At 40.4% G+C, this 18,702-nt stretch overlaps 1 protein-coding gene across 1 annotated transcript in view; it reads right to left on the bottom strand.

Moving 5' to 3' along the window:
- Positions 1 to 18,702, bottom strand: part of alg13 (ALG13 UDP-N-acetylglucosaminyltransferase subunit) — a 79,578-nt gene that overhangs the window by 39,259 nt on the left and 21,617 nt on the right. Inside the window, exons 8-11 of the mRNA XM_048605289.1 lie at positions 17,404 to 17,450; positions 12,954 to 13,026; positions 9,904 to 9,985; positions 2,562 to 2,721 (exon numbers count right to left, since the gene is read on the bottom strand). Of these exons, the coding sequence (XP_048461246.1) occupies positions 2,562 to 2,721; positions 9,904 to 9,985; positions 12,954 to 13,026; positions 17,404 to 17,450 (362 nt within the window). The remainder of the gene's footprint in view (positions 1 to 2,561; positions 2,722 to 9,903; positions 9,986 to 12,953; positions 13,027 to 17,403; positions 17,451 to 18,702) is intronic.

Below are 18,702 nucleotides of genomic sequence, written 5' to 3'. Positions count from 1 at the left end.
TATCCTGCAATAACAAGAATACAGTATCCTACCCAGTTTAACAGATGACCTTGCCGGATGCAGGCAACTTCTGTATGCTGAGTTTTTAGCTACAACTTTTAGGGCACTTTACCAGGGTTGCAGCTTTTACTGTCAGAAGTTAATTGTCCCTATTTGAAACATAATAACTTGAGGGGGTGGTCATTAAGCTTATTGAGATGGCACCATAACTTGATATGATTGTGGCTGATCCTCTTTCTCAAAAGTTGTACTCCAACTTGCACTATATCACTTACTGCCTTAAGAAAGGTTTCTACAGGCTAAAACATACAGGATTCCATTGGTTCACCACCTTTTGAGTGAAGAAATTCCTTCTCAGTTCAAAAGAGTCTATAACGTATCCAGAGACCGTGAACTCTTATTCTGGATCTGTGGTTAGAGGAACCAATCCCTGTATCTAGTTTGTCCAGCTGTGTTAGAATTTTGTGTGTTTCAAATGAGATCTCGTTATTTCCGCATTATTGAATACATGAATAGGATCTCGTAAGTGAAAGCAGTTTTAGTATCAAAGGGCAAAAGTATTGATGCAGGGTTGGAGGGCCGAAAGGCCTGTTCCTGTGCTGTATTTGTTTTGTTTTATTTTAAATCGCAGTGAATTCAAGACTAGTCAACCCTGCAATCTCTTTTCATACAGGAAACCTACCATCCCAGAATTCAGTCTGGATGACCTTCATTGCACTCCCCTCTGTAGCAAGTGCATCCTTCCTGAGATAAAGGAGACCAAAACAGCATAGCCTACTATATGTAAAGCACTACGGGTGCACTCTCTTCAAGGACCTAAACAATTGCAATTAGACTTCCTTGCTCCCATACTCAAGCCATTCTGCAATAAAAGCCAACTTAGCATTTTGCCTTAACTGCTTTTTGCAGATGATTGCTTGCTTTCAGTGACCACTGTACTTTAAAATCTCCTATCACTATTTAATTACTGCTCTTTATTATTCTGTTTTTCCTAACAGAGTGGGCAACCTATCTACATTATGCTACATTTTATTTGCCCATTCAAACTAAATCAGCCTGAAACCTCTATTTTAATTCTAGGATAGCCAAAAGATCCAACTGCCTTTGATAAGTATGCAAAATTTGTATCATTATGGAGACATCCAAATTGATTTACAAATTTACTTAAACACTTAGTTTACCCAGTGTTGCAGATGCCCTTGTTTGCATAAATATATAAAAGTGAGGCATTAGACCTCAAAAACCATTCCACCATTTATTGGGATCATAGGGTATAGATACATCTTCATATTCATTATTCTTGGCTAACATTAATGTTATCAATTATCAAATTTAGTCATTTGAGGTAGTATCCAACACATTTCCAAAGAGAACACACTATATTTACCGGTTTGTGTTGTCCAACTTCTCTCCCGAATGATCTGGCTCTGATTTGAAGGTTGCACTCTCCAGACTCCCCTAGATGTTTCTCTATCCAACCCAATTCATTTCCAAATCCCAAAATCCTCAACTTTAAATCCTCTGCACACCAGGGAGACACGCCTGCTCGAATATAACCTTAGAATATAGCCATTGGGGCCCTAGTGAGATGATAGTGATTATGCATTGCACTTCTTCAAAATCCATTATACCCATTATCAGATGCAGTATCGAGCACTGTATACAATACCCCAGAGGTGGTCGATCCAAGGCTTTGTATAGCTGCAGATTAAATCCTTCCTCTTTACATTCCAACTCAATATAAAAGCTAACATTCCATCAGCTTGTTCTTTTTTGTAATTTTTGCTATGAATGCAAAGCTTATAGAAAGTGATAATGCATTTGAATTGGTCTCTTAATTCCAGCATAAAAGGGATAGTGAAGAGAATGATGTGGCCTGCTTCAAATTCTGCCTCAAGTCATCTGCATGGCTCAGTGATAATGGGGGAATAGAGCAGCCGAAAGTGAAACTTACTGGGCAAAATATTCACACTTTAAATGTAAAAGCAGCTGGCATCAGGTCTAGTGGTGCTTTGGCTTTGTTTGATACTCTACAGCATCTCTCTCTTCCAAAGAGCCAATCAACGTCACTCTTCAATTATACTGCTTAAACCTTTAGAAATGTACCTATATCAAACTGAAATGGATTTCAACTATTTTGGCACATCTCCAGGTAACAATTTTACAATGGCTTCTTTAAGCCTCAAAGAAAAAAAGATTAATCGAGCTTTTAAAAATTACTCTTGTTGTAGCTATCTTTCCAACATTCTTGCTAATAGATATCAATTACAGCAATATATCTCATTGTTTATTTGACTACTAGTATTACTGAGTTGTGCGCTGGAAAACAAAGCTAACCAATGTTGCAACACTTTCCTCAAAAAAAGGAAAGTAACACCTGTAAATCAGATGTCAGTCATAGTTGGATTTTTCTGGGAAAATCTTTAGTGACCAAAACCTCCAGCTCTAAGATTTCATCCTAGGACCACAAACAGCAAAACTAGACACTAACAACTTCTCTCACCCTAATGATTGTTAATAACAATCTTTTTAAAATAATAATGCACTCCAAATTTACATACTGCACAACTTTTTCAGGAAGATATTCAGTATCACCATTTCCTTTAGAGTTACTGCTCTTTCTGGTTTTCTTGCCATGACTGCGGAACAATTCCACTGCAGCTCGTAGTTCTTCTTCATCCACTCCAAAGACATCTCTGTACAGCACTTCATATACAATCGCTGGAATATAATATGATATGCATTTATTACAATTGATTAATTTCAAGAACTACAGGCCACTCAGCTTAACTTCAGTGGTAAGAAAACAGTCAAACAATAATCTGGAACAAAATGAACAGCCATATGAATAAACGTAGGTTAAATCAAGGAAAGAGCCAGTGTGGATCAAGAGAGAGAATAGTGCTAAACTAACTTTAAAATTTACAAGGGATGATGCAAGCAATGCTGTTAATGTGACGTATACATACTTCTAAAAAGGCATTCAATACAGTTTCACACAGATTTGAGAGCAAAGTTATAGCCATAGAATAATAAAGGGACAAAAACTGCATGGATACAGAATTACAGGGGCTCAGAGACTGCTTTGTCGAGCACCTGTGCTCAGTTCGCGACAAACGACAACACCTTCAGTCGCGAACCACTTCAACACCCCTCCCACTCCCTGGACGACATGTCCATCCTCCAGTGTCACAACGACGCCACCTGAAAATTGGGGGAGCAGCAGCACCACATATTCCGCCTTGGGAGCCTACAAGCCAGTGATCTCTGTGGACTTTACTCGCTTCAAAATGTCCCCAGCCCCAGCCTCAGCCCATGATCCACCCTCCCTCTCATCCCTGCCTCCTTGACCTGTCCATCTTCTCTCCCACCTAGTCACTTCTCCCACCTCACTGACCAATCCTCACCACTGCCTACCTGCACTCACCTATTGCCATCCCACCTACCTTGCCCCGCCCCCCCCCCCCCCCATTTATTTCACAGCTCCCTTCCCCTTCCCCTTCCCCATCTCTGAAGGTCCCGACCCGAAACTTCAGCTTTTCTGCTCCTCTGATGCTGCCTGGCCTGCTGTGTTCCTCCAGCTCCACACTTATCTATGGATACAGAATTAGTTTAGTGACAGGAATAAGACAGTCCTGGTTAATGGATGCTTTTCAGGCTGCAGGAATATTTGTAGCAGAGGTCCCTAGTGATGAATGTTGGACTCTTGCTTTTCTTACGTGTTCCACTTGCTCCTCACCTCATTCCTAAAATCAACACGTTTCCAACTGAACGAGGAAGGTAGCAGTGTTGGATCTAAATCTGGTGATATTTCTCACTACTTCTACTCCCAATGCCCCGCAAAATAAAAAAACACCTGTTAATCATCTTAAAGACTGAGCGATTAAGTTTCCTATTATTTTTACTGAGCTCTACTTGCATCTGTATATTATGCCTCCAAATTTCCTGCCTTTAAATTATTTGGTGGCCTTACTGTATGCAGCCAGTATAACAGTTGTTTGAAAAATCCTTCTCCAGTGCTTTTATAGTTTGTGATCAAATCTGTTACCTCATTTTCTCACCTAGTATTTCCAGAATACCATGCAATTGTGAATTCTACATTCCTGGTCATCTTGTTGGAACCAGATATTATTGTCAAAACTGTCCTCCATGACATCCTGTGCCACATCGCCAAGCTTATTTTTTCCATTATTTACCATTTTGCATGCATACTCCAAACCCAAATTTGCCTCACATCTTCCTCAATAGATCACTCCTATTTCTAAACTATTTTACTCTCGTGCCACTTTGTCATTTTTCTTCTCTTTATCCTTCCTATGTTAAACTTACATGCATGTACAGAGAGCCATCTATTTGCTAACCAAATGCTGCTGCCTCCTTAACCATCTGTGCACATAGACTGTCCAATTTTAAAATCTGTCTGGCAGCATTCTAAGTGATCCACTGGCATTTTATTTTCTGAACTTGTACGCCAATGCAGATTTGATAATTGAAGCTATTAGGGCTTATTCTTTCAATGCTGATTACAAGCTTGACACTTGTGTAAAATAAAGGTCAGTCATTTATACTGTTTTAGGGATACTTGTGAAGATCTGTTTTAAAGACAACATGAATTCTTGAGAATGAGGAAATTACTAACGTTGATTTCACATATCAAAAAGTGTCAAAGTCACAACTTTCGATAACTGCAAAGGTGATACAGTTGAAATGTTACTAATGAATTGGACCAGAGCTGCCTTGGGGTGATCATTCCAAGACGTAATATAACGGATGGTACTTTATATCCATTAGAAAATTGAGGAAAGAATCTATTTTCTTGACAGTTAACAATATGTTTTTCAGGAAATGCATCCACATTAGACACACAATTTAAGGAGTTCTGTGGAGGAGGTCTTAAAACGCATAAAGGAATGCATAAAGGTAGATAAATTCTCAGGACCTGATTGGTGTTTCTCAGAACTCTGCAGGAAGCGATCACTAGGTCCCATGCTGAGATATTTGTATCAACAGCCACAGGTGAGGTGCCAGAAGACTGGAGGTCAGCTAATGTGATGTCATTATTTTCGAAACGGTGATAAGGAAAAGCAAGGGAACTACAGACCAGTGAGCCTGAAGTCAGTGGTGCGTAAATTGGAGGGGATTCTGAGGGACATGATTTACATGTATTTGGCAAGGTCAAGAATGATTAGGGATAGTCAACATGGATTTGTGCGTGGTAAATAATGTCTCACTAACATGACAGTTTTTTTTTGAAGTAGTGACAAAGATTGAAGGCAGAGCAGTGGACGTTGTACACGGACTTCAGCAAAGTGATCAACAAGGTTCAGCATGGTAAAAGGTTAGCAAGGTTAGATGATGTGGAATCCAGGGGGAACTAGCCAATTGGATATAACATTAGCTTGAAGATAGGAGACAGAGGGTGGAGAAGGGGGGGCTATTTTTCAGACTGGAGGCCTGTGACCAGCAGTGTGCCACAAGAATTGGTGCTGGCTCCAGTGCTTTTCATCATTTAAATAAATGATTTAGATATGAATAAAGGAAGTACAATTAGTAAATTTGCTGATGACAGTGAAATAGGTGGCATAATGGACAGTGTAGAAGATTATCTCAGAGTACAATGGGACCTTGATCAGATGGGCCAATAGGCCGAGGACTGGCAGATGGAGTTTAATTTAAATGAGGTGTTGCATTTTGGAAAGACAAACCAGGGCAGAACTTACACACTTAATGCTAGGGGCCTGTGGAGTGTTACCAAACAAAGAGACCTAGGGGTGTAGGTGCATAGTTCCTTCAAAATGGAGTCGCAGGTAGACAGTTTGGCGAAGAAATTTGACATGGTTGCCTTCATTGGTCAGAACATTGAGTTGGGATGTATGTTACAGCTGTACAGAACGTTGGTGAGAATACTTTTAGAATGCTGTATATAATCTGGTCATCTTTCTACAGGAAGGATGTTGTTAAACTTGAAAGGATGCAGAGTAGATTTACAAGGATGTTGCTGGGACTTAAGGGTTGGAGCCATAGGGAAAGGCTGAATAGGCTGGGGCTATTTTCCCTGGACCTTCAGAAACTGAGGGGTGACGTTTAGAGGTTTATAACATCATGATTGGCATGGAAAGGATGAATAGCCAAAACCGTTTTCCTCGAGTGGGGAGTCCAAAACATGAGGGCACAGGTTTAAGCTGAGAGAGGAATGATTTAAAAAGGACCCGAGGGATAACTTTTTACAGGGGATGGTGTGTGTATGGAACAAGCTGCCAGACGAAGAGGTGGCGGCAGGTATAATTATAACATTTAGAAGGCATCTGGAGGGGTACATGCATAGGGTTTAGAGGGATATTGGCTAACTGCTGGCAAATGGGACTAGATCAAATTGGGATGTCTGGTTGGCATGGATGAGTTGGACTGAAGGGTCGGTTTCTGCGCTGCAAGACTCCAACTCTATTCTTGATTTAAACCATACAGGAATTCAATGGTCAATAGATGAAACAAACTTAGAAGCACTGTGAAGCTAGGAAAATAACAGAACGTTAATGAGGCACAAGACAAGTTGGACACCATAAGCAACAAGTGATAAGTTAACTGAAAACAAAAAAAATGCTGGTGATCACAGGTCAGGCAGCACCCACGGACAGAAAGAAAGCGAACACTTAGAAGACTTGTCACAGCTGAAAATGTATGGAAGGGACAGCATTTATGCAACTGTTGAGAGTGGGCTGCTGGGGAGAAAGCATGTTGATAGCTCTGATTAAGTGATCGAACATGAGAATGGCAGAACAATGGTGTGTCTAACAGCCAGACTGAAAAGAACAGACAGACCCACTGGGCTGGGGGGAGGGGAGAGAGAGTGACAGAATGTAACAAGCAAGGCTAAAAGGGACAGAATGGGTTCAAAATTTGAAGGTGTTGAACTCAATACTGAACCCAGAAAGTTGTAAACTGGCGAGTTTGAAGATGAAATGTTGCTCCTCCAGTTTACATTGTGATTTGCTGGAGCGGCATGGTGACACAGTGGTTAGCACTGCTGCCTCACAGCACCAGGGACCTGGGTTCGATCCCATCCTTGGGTAGAGTTTGCACGTTCTCCCTGTGGGTTTCCTCTGGGTGCTCCAGTTTCCTCCCACAGTCCAAAGATATGCAGGCTAGGTGGATTGGCCATGCTAAATTGCCTGTAGTGTTCAGGGATGTATTAATTAGGTGGATTATAGGGGGATGGGTCGGTATGGGCCAAACAGCCTGTTTCCACACTGTAGGGATTCTATGAGCATTGCAACATACCAAGGACAGACAAGTGAGCATGTGAGCAAGACACTTAAAATGACTGGCTACAGGAAGGTCGGGATCATCCTTGCACACAGACCGGAGATGTTCTGCAAAGCGGTCACCCAGTCTGCATTTGGTTTCTCCAATGTAGAGTAGAACACACTGTGTGCAGCAAATACAAGTTCAGTGGGAGTAAAAACTTGTAGAAATTTGGAAGGATGAACATGGAGATGCAATTTAAAACCTGAAATATTACAGTAATAGCAAAACTCTGCAATCTATTCTAGTGACACAGAACACTTGGGATATCCCAAGTTAAAGAAACCAAACTAATGAACTTTACCTTCAAAACATCACTGATTCTATTTCTATTTGGGATAAATGAAACAGTACCAGATTTATTGTCTCCATCACAAAGATGGAGAACCACCTGTTGTTTTGCAAGCATGGTCCAAACTGTAATTACCTCAGTTTCTCAAACCCAGTTATTTCACCCCTTCATTTAGGGTCAGAGTTATACAACAAAGGAAACAGACCCTTTGGTCCAACCAGTCATGCCGACCATAATCCCAAACTAAATTAGCCCCACCTGCCTGCGTTTGGTCCATATCCCTTGAAACATTTTTTATTCGTGTACTTGCAAGTGCCTTTTAAACACCAACTGTTACCACATCTACCACTTCCTCTCGAAGTTCATTCAACATAACAAACTGAAAAGTTACCCCTCATGTCTATAAATCTCTGCTTTCACATTAAAAATATGCCCTGTAGTCCTGAAATTCCCATTAAATTCTTGCATTGAAAAATCCCTGTACTTTGTTTACTCCTAAAATACAAGCATCTACCTTGAATCATGTCACCCTAGAAACTCTAAAGGCTATAAGAAATAACAGGAGTAAGCCACTTAGCCCTTTTGAGCCTGATATGCCATTCAATGAATCTTGACTGATCCAAGACATTATATTCACTTTCCTGCCCTTTCCCCAGAACCTTCGATCCCCCTACCGATCAAGAATCTAGCTCAGCTTTAAACATATTAGGGGTAGAGTCCTTGTATAGCCTGCTGGCATGAGATCCAATGACTCAACCTCAAGAAATTCCTCATCTCAGTCTTAAAATGGCACTGCTTTATTGAGACAATGCACTCTGGACCTTGATTTTCCCCATGAGGATGCATCCTCTCAGCATTTACCTCGTCAGGTCCCTTAAGAATCCCATATGTTGCAATGAGATCACCCAACATTCTTCCAGACTCCAATGAAGAGAGTCACTGTTTAACCCTTGCTCCTAAGACAATCCATACCAGTGATCATCCTTGTGAACCTTCTTTGAACTGTCCCCAATGTGCCATCTTTCCTTGAATAAGGGGACCAAAATGCTCTCAGTACTCCAGATGTTGTCTCACCAGCATCTTCTACAGTTGCAGAAAGACTTCCTGATTCTTATACTCTGACCCCCATTGAAATAAGGGCCAATGTTCCATTAGCACTCCTGATTACTTGCTGCACTCATATGCAAGCTGTTTTTCATGCATAAAATACCCCCAAGACCCTTGTACTTGGAACATACTTCCAAAAAAAAAAGGCAGGTGTTGGATCAGTTAATTTTACAATCAGATTTTCGTTAAACAAAGCTATTAAGGATATGGGTCAAAGGCAGGTGTATTGAATTAGGCCAGAGATTAGCTATGATCTCATTGAATGGTGGTAAAGGGTCAAGGGACTGAACAGCTTACTCCTGTTTTAATGTTCTACATACTTCCTTAATTGATTCTGAAACTTAAGCAATAGATATTAGGCTAATTAGCCTAAGCTTTCAAATTTTGATAAGTTTAGTGCTAACTGCAGCATTTACATGTCAGTTTTTTTTAACCCCTCATCCTTTAAAACAAAAATCTTCATTTGACAACAAAAGCATATGGTTATTGGGAAGTTCACAGAAGGCTGAACACTTGAAAATGTGATACAGTGTGTTCAAGAACTTCCTCAAATTTGGAAGTATTCCATAAATTTACTTGGAGATTATTTATTTTTTTTCCTAAACCTGAAGACTCATCACCTCCGATTATTATACCACAAACTTCATTTAAGAAACACCTACAGAAAAAGGAAAAGTTGAGAATACTGTCATTTTACCCCATTAGAAACATCAATTCTTCTAAAATTTGAGGGAAACAAAAAAGGAACTTTCCTGATGATTGAAGGCAATTTGCCAAAAAGCTATGCAGTACTGAGCCACTCTTCCCCAATAACATGTGATCCTTGGGGAATTGTACGCAAAGTCTAATACAAAACGTAAATGCATTAGAAAACAGAACCAACAGCCATTGGATTTGTACAAGTTGGTGATTAATTTTTAAACATGTGACAGGTTACCATGTGTAGCTATTTTAATCATCCTGCTCAGATACATTATGACACCGCAGGGGGAACCTGAATCCAGGCCTTCTAACTGAAAAGGTAGCGACACTACCATTTTGCGACAAAGGCTCTATGTTGGTTCCTGGCTTGTTCAACAGCAGATAGTAAACAAGTACCTCAAAATAGATTGACAGTAAATTATCATTTTAAATAAAACTGTTTTAAGGGTCAACCAACACCAGCAGACGACAGATCTCATTTAGCCAAAAGACAAACCTACCTTGACAAACGGCTGCATGCCCTTGAAACTGTTTTGTAAACACGCTATCATAATGACCATTGTTGGAACAGCAAAGCAAGATCTTTAAAAAGAAAAATATTCCATATCTTTACTTTTTCTTTGGATTTTATCCAAACGTTGCAAGATTAACAAAGCGAAGTCAACAAACATACTTTAAAAATCAGAAACAGTAAACTCTAAGAAGGAATACTGCAGATGTTGGAAATCAAACATTTGTTTCTTTCCAAAACTGCTGCCTCGTCTGCACAATATTTCCAATTTTTTGTTTTTACATGTTTATTTGGCAATTCCTATTCCTTCCTCTCCTCTCCTCCATTCCCAGAAATACTATCCCTTCCGCTCAGAATTTTTAAGAACAGTGATACATACCTGTTATGGACCAGACCAAATCCTCTCAAAACAGACAGCCTGGTTCCTAACTTTTATTTAAAGATAGCGTAAGGTGCTGCTTTTCAGACCTGATTCGATTGGTCATGCTATTTGTTCTGCTTCCCATGGAGCAGACAGCCCGGCACCTGGTTTACATTACCCCTCTTCAAGAGGAGCAGGGCAGAACAAATCCCTCAAAGGCACATCTTGTCACAAACTGAGCAGAGGCAAATTAAGATCAGCACAAATGTGCAAGATACCATTTGAAAATAAACAGAGTGTGCTCATTTGTAATAAAATCTTCTCCCTTTAATTGTGGGAAGTAACAGTTTGGTTCGACCTGCCCACTACTGCTGCATATACATTTGACTCATTCTGTTTCAGCCCATCTCCTAATGCCAGCTCTGACTTATCCTCTCATTAGATCATTGTCACTGTGCTTTTAATATTACGCCTTCCTGCTTGACTTTACTCAACACGAGGATCTTGGAGCACACTGTCATTCACACTCTCATGCAACATCAATTGTTCTGTAGCCATGGCTCAGTAAATCACTGCTATATCTGCTTTCTTTCCCAGATTGGCCACTGCTGTTAGATAGCAATAGACTGAGGAGAACAGATAACCCAAAGCAACACACTGAAGATCACTAATGTTGAGACTACTTGAAGCAAAATTGTGCCCAATTTTGGCTGAGCAATGCTTTGTAATTACTGTTTGTCCATTAATCTCCAAAATGTTCAATAATTGTACAATTAGAACTTGGGACAAAAAGTGCACAATTCACCAAATTTAAGGGGAGCACAAGCAAACAATACGTTTTAGGTTCAAAGTTCCATTTCATTAGAATCTGCTGTCTTGATTATTGGGCAAGTCAATACCTGATATCCATTCTTGATCTAAATTTACATTTATCATTTAAAAACCATTATTAGCTTGTTGATAAATGCTGAGGACAAGACTATAAACAGCCTGATACAAGAATTAGGACTAGTTTAATTTCCTGATTTGTTAGGAATTGAGTTGTTTTTATTATATTTACAAATATTTAGAACAGCACAGTGTGGGGGGGAGGGACATGTGTGTAGAGTTTGCATGCTCTATCTGTGTCTGCATGGGTTTCCTCCCACAGTCCAAAGATGTGCAGGTTAGGTGGATTGGCCATGCTAAAAATTGTCCTGTAGTGTCCAGTGATGTGCAGTTTAGTTGGGTCAGCCATGGTAAAAACCCTGGGGGTGGGGTGAAATGCTTTTTGGAGAGTTGGTGCAGACTCAAATGGGCCAAATAGTTTCTTGCTGCACTGTAGTGATCCTGTGGTTCTATATTTGCTTTGATACTTGATTTTATGTTAAAACATGAATGTATTAATAAATTAATGGTACAAAAGGACAATGTGAAATCTCATATCTTCTCCATTAAAAAGAAATGGATGCAAGTCAAACAATATTGCACTTTTGCTAATTAGATGGGGAGGTGTGGGAAATTCATTGTTTTGGGATAAATTTCAAATAGTAAATTTATCTGTGAATTGGAAATAACCTCTTCAGATTTTGAAATTTTAAACCCATCTCACACTACAAAAAGTGAGAATGATAGACCATTCATTCACACACTAGATGTCCCACGCACAGCTTTTTCATTGGGAAGATAGGGCAGATATTGCATTTTTCAATTAATAAGGGAAATTTCCAGCAGTTTGTTATACTGCATTGACCAGTTGAGTTGCCAGCACTTGCTGTACAGTCAATGTTTGGGAACTGACCTCCCTGATGTACAAGAAAGCTACGTAAATAATTTGCCATGATGGCTCCAAAATAAATGCAAAGTAGTGTTCCAAACCACTACCTTACCACTGTTTTGATATATTTTTAGAAAAATTCAACTTTAAGAAAATTGTGTATTTGCTTTTACTTAGAAATTAAATAAAAATAGACAGTGCAACAGGCAAAAGCAAACCAGTTCCTGATTGTTGATCATTCGTAATTCAGAAGGGCAAATTAAGACTAAGCAAATTAAATATTTTATTCAGAATAAATTAGCGTATATAAATAATTCGCAGACAGTAAACTGAAGATGATAAATACTAATGAGCAGCAAAATGGCTGTGGTTAGCACTGTTGCTTCAGTGCCAGGGACCCAGGTTCAATTCCGACCTCAGGCGACGGTCTGTGTGGAGTTTGCACATTCTCCCCGTGTCTACGTGGGTTTCCACCCAGTGCTCCAGTTTCCTCCCACAGTCCAAAGTTGGGCAAGTTAGGTGGATTGACCATGCTAAATTACCCTTAGTGTTCACGAATGTGTAGGTTAGGTGTGTTAGCCATGGGAAATGTAGGGTTACAGGGATACAGTCGAGGGATCAGTCTGGGTGGGACGCTTTTCGGAGGGTTGGTGTGGACTTGTTGGGCCGAGTGGCCACTTTCCACACTGTGGGGATTCTATTCAAGTAAACTTCCAAAAAAAAAGGATTCATTAAAAGTCACCAAACAATAAAGGATCAGGTAAGAAAGGCAATCTTCCAGATTTCTTGGTAATTTGAGTGATAGTTTCCCAGATGCACTTTGTTCATAAATTGCCCAATTCTTTGATTTGTGCTAGCTACTTGGTAAGTTAGATAACACGCACCCACCTGTTGATATAATACAAGATGAGATTTTTCTTACCGTCTTCTCAAATCCATTATTTGTAGCTTGGGTGGGCGATTTTCCAGGATACCGGTAAATTAGAAAGTCACAACTTGACATTTGGAAAAAAGTGAATTGGTAATGTTTTACAAGCAATTAGTTTGTTTTCTATTTTGGTTAGAAAGCAAGCAACTTGCTGCAGATTGCACCTCCATAAGCAGCCCTCTTTCAGATAGTTAACATTTCATGTCCATTCTCTCCACAGATGCTGACAGATCTACTGAGTTTCTTCATCCACTTTCCGACTTGGGACTAGGCCCTTGCTGAAACAGGATTTTCTGGACATTGGGAGGCTGTGTGCCTAATACAGCCCCCGGGCTCCAAATTTATGCTATTGCTTCAAATGGAATTAAAGCTCAGCATGACCAATCCACCTGTTGTGTGGCAGATGTTCCTCAAGAGGATGAGGAGCTCATACTGAAGACAGCTTCAAGGTAACCCTTCAGAACATCAGCATGTCATGATGCAGTCCTGAGCAACTTGGGGAGTTTGGGGGGGTGGAGGGTGGAATGGGTGGGCACTTAGTGGTGGTGGAAGAGAGAGATTAGGGACGTACAATCTGCATTAAAATCCTGCACATTATTAGTATTCCTTGCCCCAAATCACTACTCTTAGCCCATAAACTCATTATTTGTCAGACATTCAAACATTTTATCGTAGTCATGATAGCACTGCAGTGGAGAAGCTGAACACAGAACGAAAAGGACGGAAGCTGTGGGCTCACCAGTAAAACTGATTGGCCTGAAGGTGGATAAACCACCTGGAGCAGAAGGACTACACCTCAGAGTACTAAAGGAGACAGCTGAAGAGATAGTGAAAGCGTTAGTGATCTTTCAGGAATCACTAGAGTCAGGGAGGGTCCCAGAGGACTGGAAAATCGCTAATGTGATACCCCTGTTTAAAAAGGGAGTAAAGCAAATGACGGAAAGTTACAGGACAATTAGCCTAACGTCGGTCGTGGGTAAGATTTTGGAGTCCATTGTAAAGGATGAGATTTCTGAATATCTGGAAGTGTATGGTAAAGTAGGGCAAAGTCAGCATGGTTTCATCAAGAGGTCATGCCTGAAAAATCTGATAGAATTCTTTGAGGAAGTAATGAACAGGGTAGACCAAGGAGAGCCAATGGATGTTATCTACCTGGACTTCAAGAAGGCCTTTGACAAGGTGCCGCACAGGAGGCTGCGGAGTAAGATAAGGGCCCATGGTGTTACAGACAAGGTGCTAGCGTGGATAGAAGATTGGCTGTTTGGCAGAAAGCAGAATGGGGATAAAAGGGTCTTTCTCAGGATGGTAGCTGGTGACAAGTGGTGTTCCGCAAGAGTCAGTGTTGGGACCACAACTTTTCACTTTCTACTTTAATGATCGAGAAGAAGGAACTGTGGGCATTCTGGTTAAGTTTGCAGACGATACAAAAACAGTTGGAGGGACAGATAGTATTGAGGAGGTAGGGAGGCTGCAGAAGGATTTGTACAGGTTAGGAGAGTGGGCAAAGAAGTGGCAGATGGAGTACAACGTGGGAAAGTGTGAGGTCATGCACTCTGGTAAGAATAACAACAGTATGGACTATTTTCTAAAAGGGGGAGAAAATTCAGAAGTCTGAAATGCAAAGAGAATTGGGAGTTCTAGTCCAGGATTCTCTCAAGGTAAACTTGCAGGTTGAGTCAGTAGTCAGGAAGGCAAATGTAATGTTGGCATTTATTTTAACAGGACTTGAATTTAAAAACAGGGACGTACTATTGAGGCTTTATAAGGCTCTGGTCAGGCCACATTTGGAGTATTGTGTGCAGTTTTGGGCCCCATATCTCAGGAAGGATGTGCTAGCCCTGGAACGGGTTCAGAGGAGGTCCACGAGAATGGTCCCAGGAACGGAGAGCTTAATATATGAGGGACGTTTGAGGTCTCTGGGACCATACTCATTGGAGTTTAGGAGGAGGGGGAATCTAATTGAACTTACAGAATACTGAATGGCCTGGACAGAGTGGATGTTGAGATGACACTTCCATTGGTAGGAGAGTCTAGGACCCGAGGGCACAGCCTTAGAGTAAAGGGAAGACCTTTTAGAATGGAGATAAGGAGAAACTTCTTCAGCCAGAGTGGTGAATCGATGGAATTCACTGCCACAGAAGGCTGTGGAGGCCAGGCCATTGAGTGCATTTAAGACTGAGATAGATAGGTTCTTGATTATCAAGAGGTATGGGGAGAAAGCAGGAGAATAGGGTTGAGGAACTTATCAGCCATGATTGAATGGTAGCAGACTCAACGGGCTGAATGGCCTAATTTCTGCTCCTATGTCTTATGGTCTTAATAGAAGTCTTTAGGGTAACTGACGGAGTTTGATAGGGGGTGAATGTGGAGAAGCTTTTTTCTTTAAAAACCTTGTGGTGCAGCCTGAAACTGGTGGCCCCAAGTACACTGTCACTAACACATCCATTAGGATTTGAAGAAGTCTGCTTTACCCAGTTTTTAAACGAATGTTGAATGCTACAACTGACCACAGTTGACATAAAAGATATGTAAGCACTTAAGTGGGATCTGAGTAAGTGCAAGCAAAGAAGAGAATGCTGAGACTAGAAAAGATGACAGGAAAGCTCTGAAAACAAACCAGCACAGAGGAGTTGGGCCAAATGATTACTGTCAGTTGATAACAGGAAAGAACAGAAAAAGAGATATAGGATAGAAAAACAGTAAAATATTTAACAAAGCAGGGCTTTCAAGTTGAAACATTTCTCAGAAAGGTAATACCAAATTGCTGGCAACTAACTTTAAAGGCTAAAACAAAAACTTAAACACCTGGTAAGGAAGCTACTTGAAAACTTGACTTAGTTCCAACTAGTAGCACTTGATCATTGTTTAGAGGAAGGTAACATTCAACATTTCCAGTTATAGGCAAGCTCTTCTCTGTATCGGCTCCAATTCATCCAAACATTCTAGTGTAGCGTTACCTCTAAACTTTTCCCACCTCAAGAGAACAGAGATCTGAAACTCTGCCTACAAAAGGTTAGTTTTTTTTGGACAGAAACAAAATGAGACAGTCAAGTCCATACAATTCTACTATGGTCTGGTGATCTCTCCCGTGAGGTACATCATCTCCAAGAAATGTTGTACACAACAACTGAGGCAGATATCAACAACTTTCAAAAGTACTCTTATCTGCAGAGACTTTAACTTGGGTTACAGATGAAGAGTCAGCAAATTGGAATTGAAAGGATAGCTTTTGATGGGGTGGACACTGTGCTGTAGGTTTGCATGATTCAAGTCAAAAATTTATTTCCAAACTCTCAGGGTGTGGGCATCACTGGCTGAGCTAGCATTTATTGTCCATGATGTCTATTGAGCATTAATGCCCATCAGTAATTGCTCTCAAGGCAGTAGTGACTGTCTTCAACCACTGCAGTCCATATGGTGCAAGTACACCAGCATTGTTAGTGGGATCCAGGACTTCTCCCATTAGTGAAGGAATGATAATATAATTCCAGTTAGGGTGGCCAGTTCACTTGGAGGGGAACACAAATGGTAGTGTTCCCATTGTATCTGCTTCCCTCATCCTTCTAGGTGGTAGAGTTTGCACATTTGGAAGCTGTTGAAGCAGCCTTGGAAAGTTGTCGCACTGCATCTTATAAATGGCACACATGGCTGCTGTTGTGGTAAAGAGTGAACAATGGTATCCATTCATCACCTTCAATCAAGCAGGATACTTTGTCTTAGATATGTCCAATATTCGAGCATTGTTGGAGCAACACTCATCAAGACAAGTGAAGAATATGCCCCACACTTCTGACATGTCTTGTAGATAGTGGACAGGCTTTGGGATATCAGGAGGAAAGTGGATTGTGCAGAATTGCCAACTTCTGATCTTGTAGCTTTCTGGTGAATGGTAACTCTCAGCTATTATAATAACATTTTGCATTAAGGGGAGATTATTAGATTCTCTTGTTGTAGATGGTCATTATCTGGGAATGCATGACATGAATGTTATTTGCTACTTCTCAGTGTAAGCCTGGATGTTATCCAGGTCTTGCTGCATATGGACACAAAATGCTTCAGGACATTAAGATACAAATTGTACTAAAAATTATGCAATCAAGAGCTAATAGCCTACTTCTGAACTTGAGAAGATCACTGATGTTTGGGCCTAGGACACTACCCTGGGGAAATTGAGATGACGGACCTCAACACCCACAACTATCCAACTGTGCAAGGTACAACTCCACCAGCACAGTAGTTTCATTGATTCTCATTGACACCACACTTAACCCAATGCTGCCTTCTTGGCAAGTGCATTCAATTCTACCTTATTTGTCTTCTATATTTTAGATATTTGCCCATCAGCAGATTGAGCAGGCATTTCACTTTTAATTTGCCACTAGTTACTGGTTTTTTTTTAAAAACAGTATGTTCCATTGTTAATTCAAAATCATTGGACACTTACTTGTACATCAGTGATAGAGCATTCATCTCTAACATTCCAGCCCATTCCTATAACAAAAATAGCAGTCTTAATGGAAGTTAAAAGCATCAGCTTCAAAGATTCAGACATTAAGCACTTGCAATGCAGTATTTTGCTCAGGATTCAGTACATTGCCAGGTGGTTCACCAAAGCAAAATATAGAGTCATAGTGTCCTACAACATGGGGACAGACTCTTCGGCCCAAACTGGTCCATACTGACCAAAATTTCAATCCACACTAACTCCACTTCCTGCACTTAGCCCATATCCTTCTAAACCTTTCCCTACACGTACCTGTCCAAATGCCTTCTAAATGTTGTTAATGTACCCACCTCAACCACCTGCAAAAGCACGTAACAATGTTGAGTACAGAAAATTATCTACATTTTTCTATTCTGCAGTAAAAGAAAAACTGGCATTACTCTAGCAATATCAAGAGAATTTTGCATTTCTAAATATCTTAGGCCCATTTAACAAATTCTGCAACTATTCCTAAGCCTTCAAGGCATTACAAAATCCTACCACTTCAATCACGGTTCAAACACATTGTTCGATGGGACATGGGTATTACTGCTGAGGTCAGCATTTATCAATTCCTTACTGCCTGGCTTAATCATTTCAGAGGGCAGTTAAGAACAAACCTCTCTGCTATAGGTCTGGAGTCAGATGTAGCCCAGAACAGGTAAGGATAGCAGATTCTTTCCTTAGAAATTAGACAGCCAAATGAGTCATACCACAATAGTTGACGATAATATTGATGACTGGCTTTACATTTCAGATAAAGGTTTAATTGAAATGTCAGCTGCCATGTTGGGATTTAAACCAGTATCGCCTGGGACATTAGCCTGGGCCTCTATTACAAGTCCAGTGACATTGTCGTGATGCTACCATCTCTCTCTCTCTCTGTAATGAGGGCATTGAAGGATATATGCTTCCAATGCTCAATGTACAACATCACCTTCATTTGGAAAAGGACTGTACAGATGGCAGCACAGACAGTTTTGCTCAGATGTACAACATTGATGACGGATTTAATTTTTCACCACAATTCCTTTGACTTTCTGGAATGAAATGAACGGAAGAGAACTTAACGGCTGCAGTAATCATATGAATAGAGGTTAAGACAAGTTTCATGAATAAGAACCAGTCTGAACTGAAACTTGCACATTTTTAAAATCAAACAGACTGAAACCACCAGGTGTAAAGAAGTCGGTATCACCTATCAGATTTATAACCTTTGAAAGGTTCTCATATTGGAAATTAAAAAAAAAAATCAGTGAT

Source organism: Rhincodon typus, chromosome 14, assembly GCF_021869965.1.
Source record: "Rhincodon typus isolate 14 chromosome 14, sRhiTyp1.1, whole genome shotgun sequence".
Lineage (NCBI taxonomy): Eukaryota > Metazoa > Chordata > Chondrichthyes > Orectolobiformes > Rhincodontidae > Rhincodon > Rhincodon typus.
This window is presented reverse-complemented; position numbering and strand designations above follow the sequence as displayed.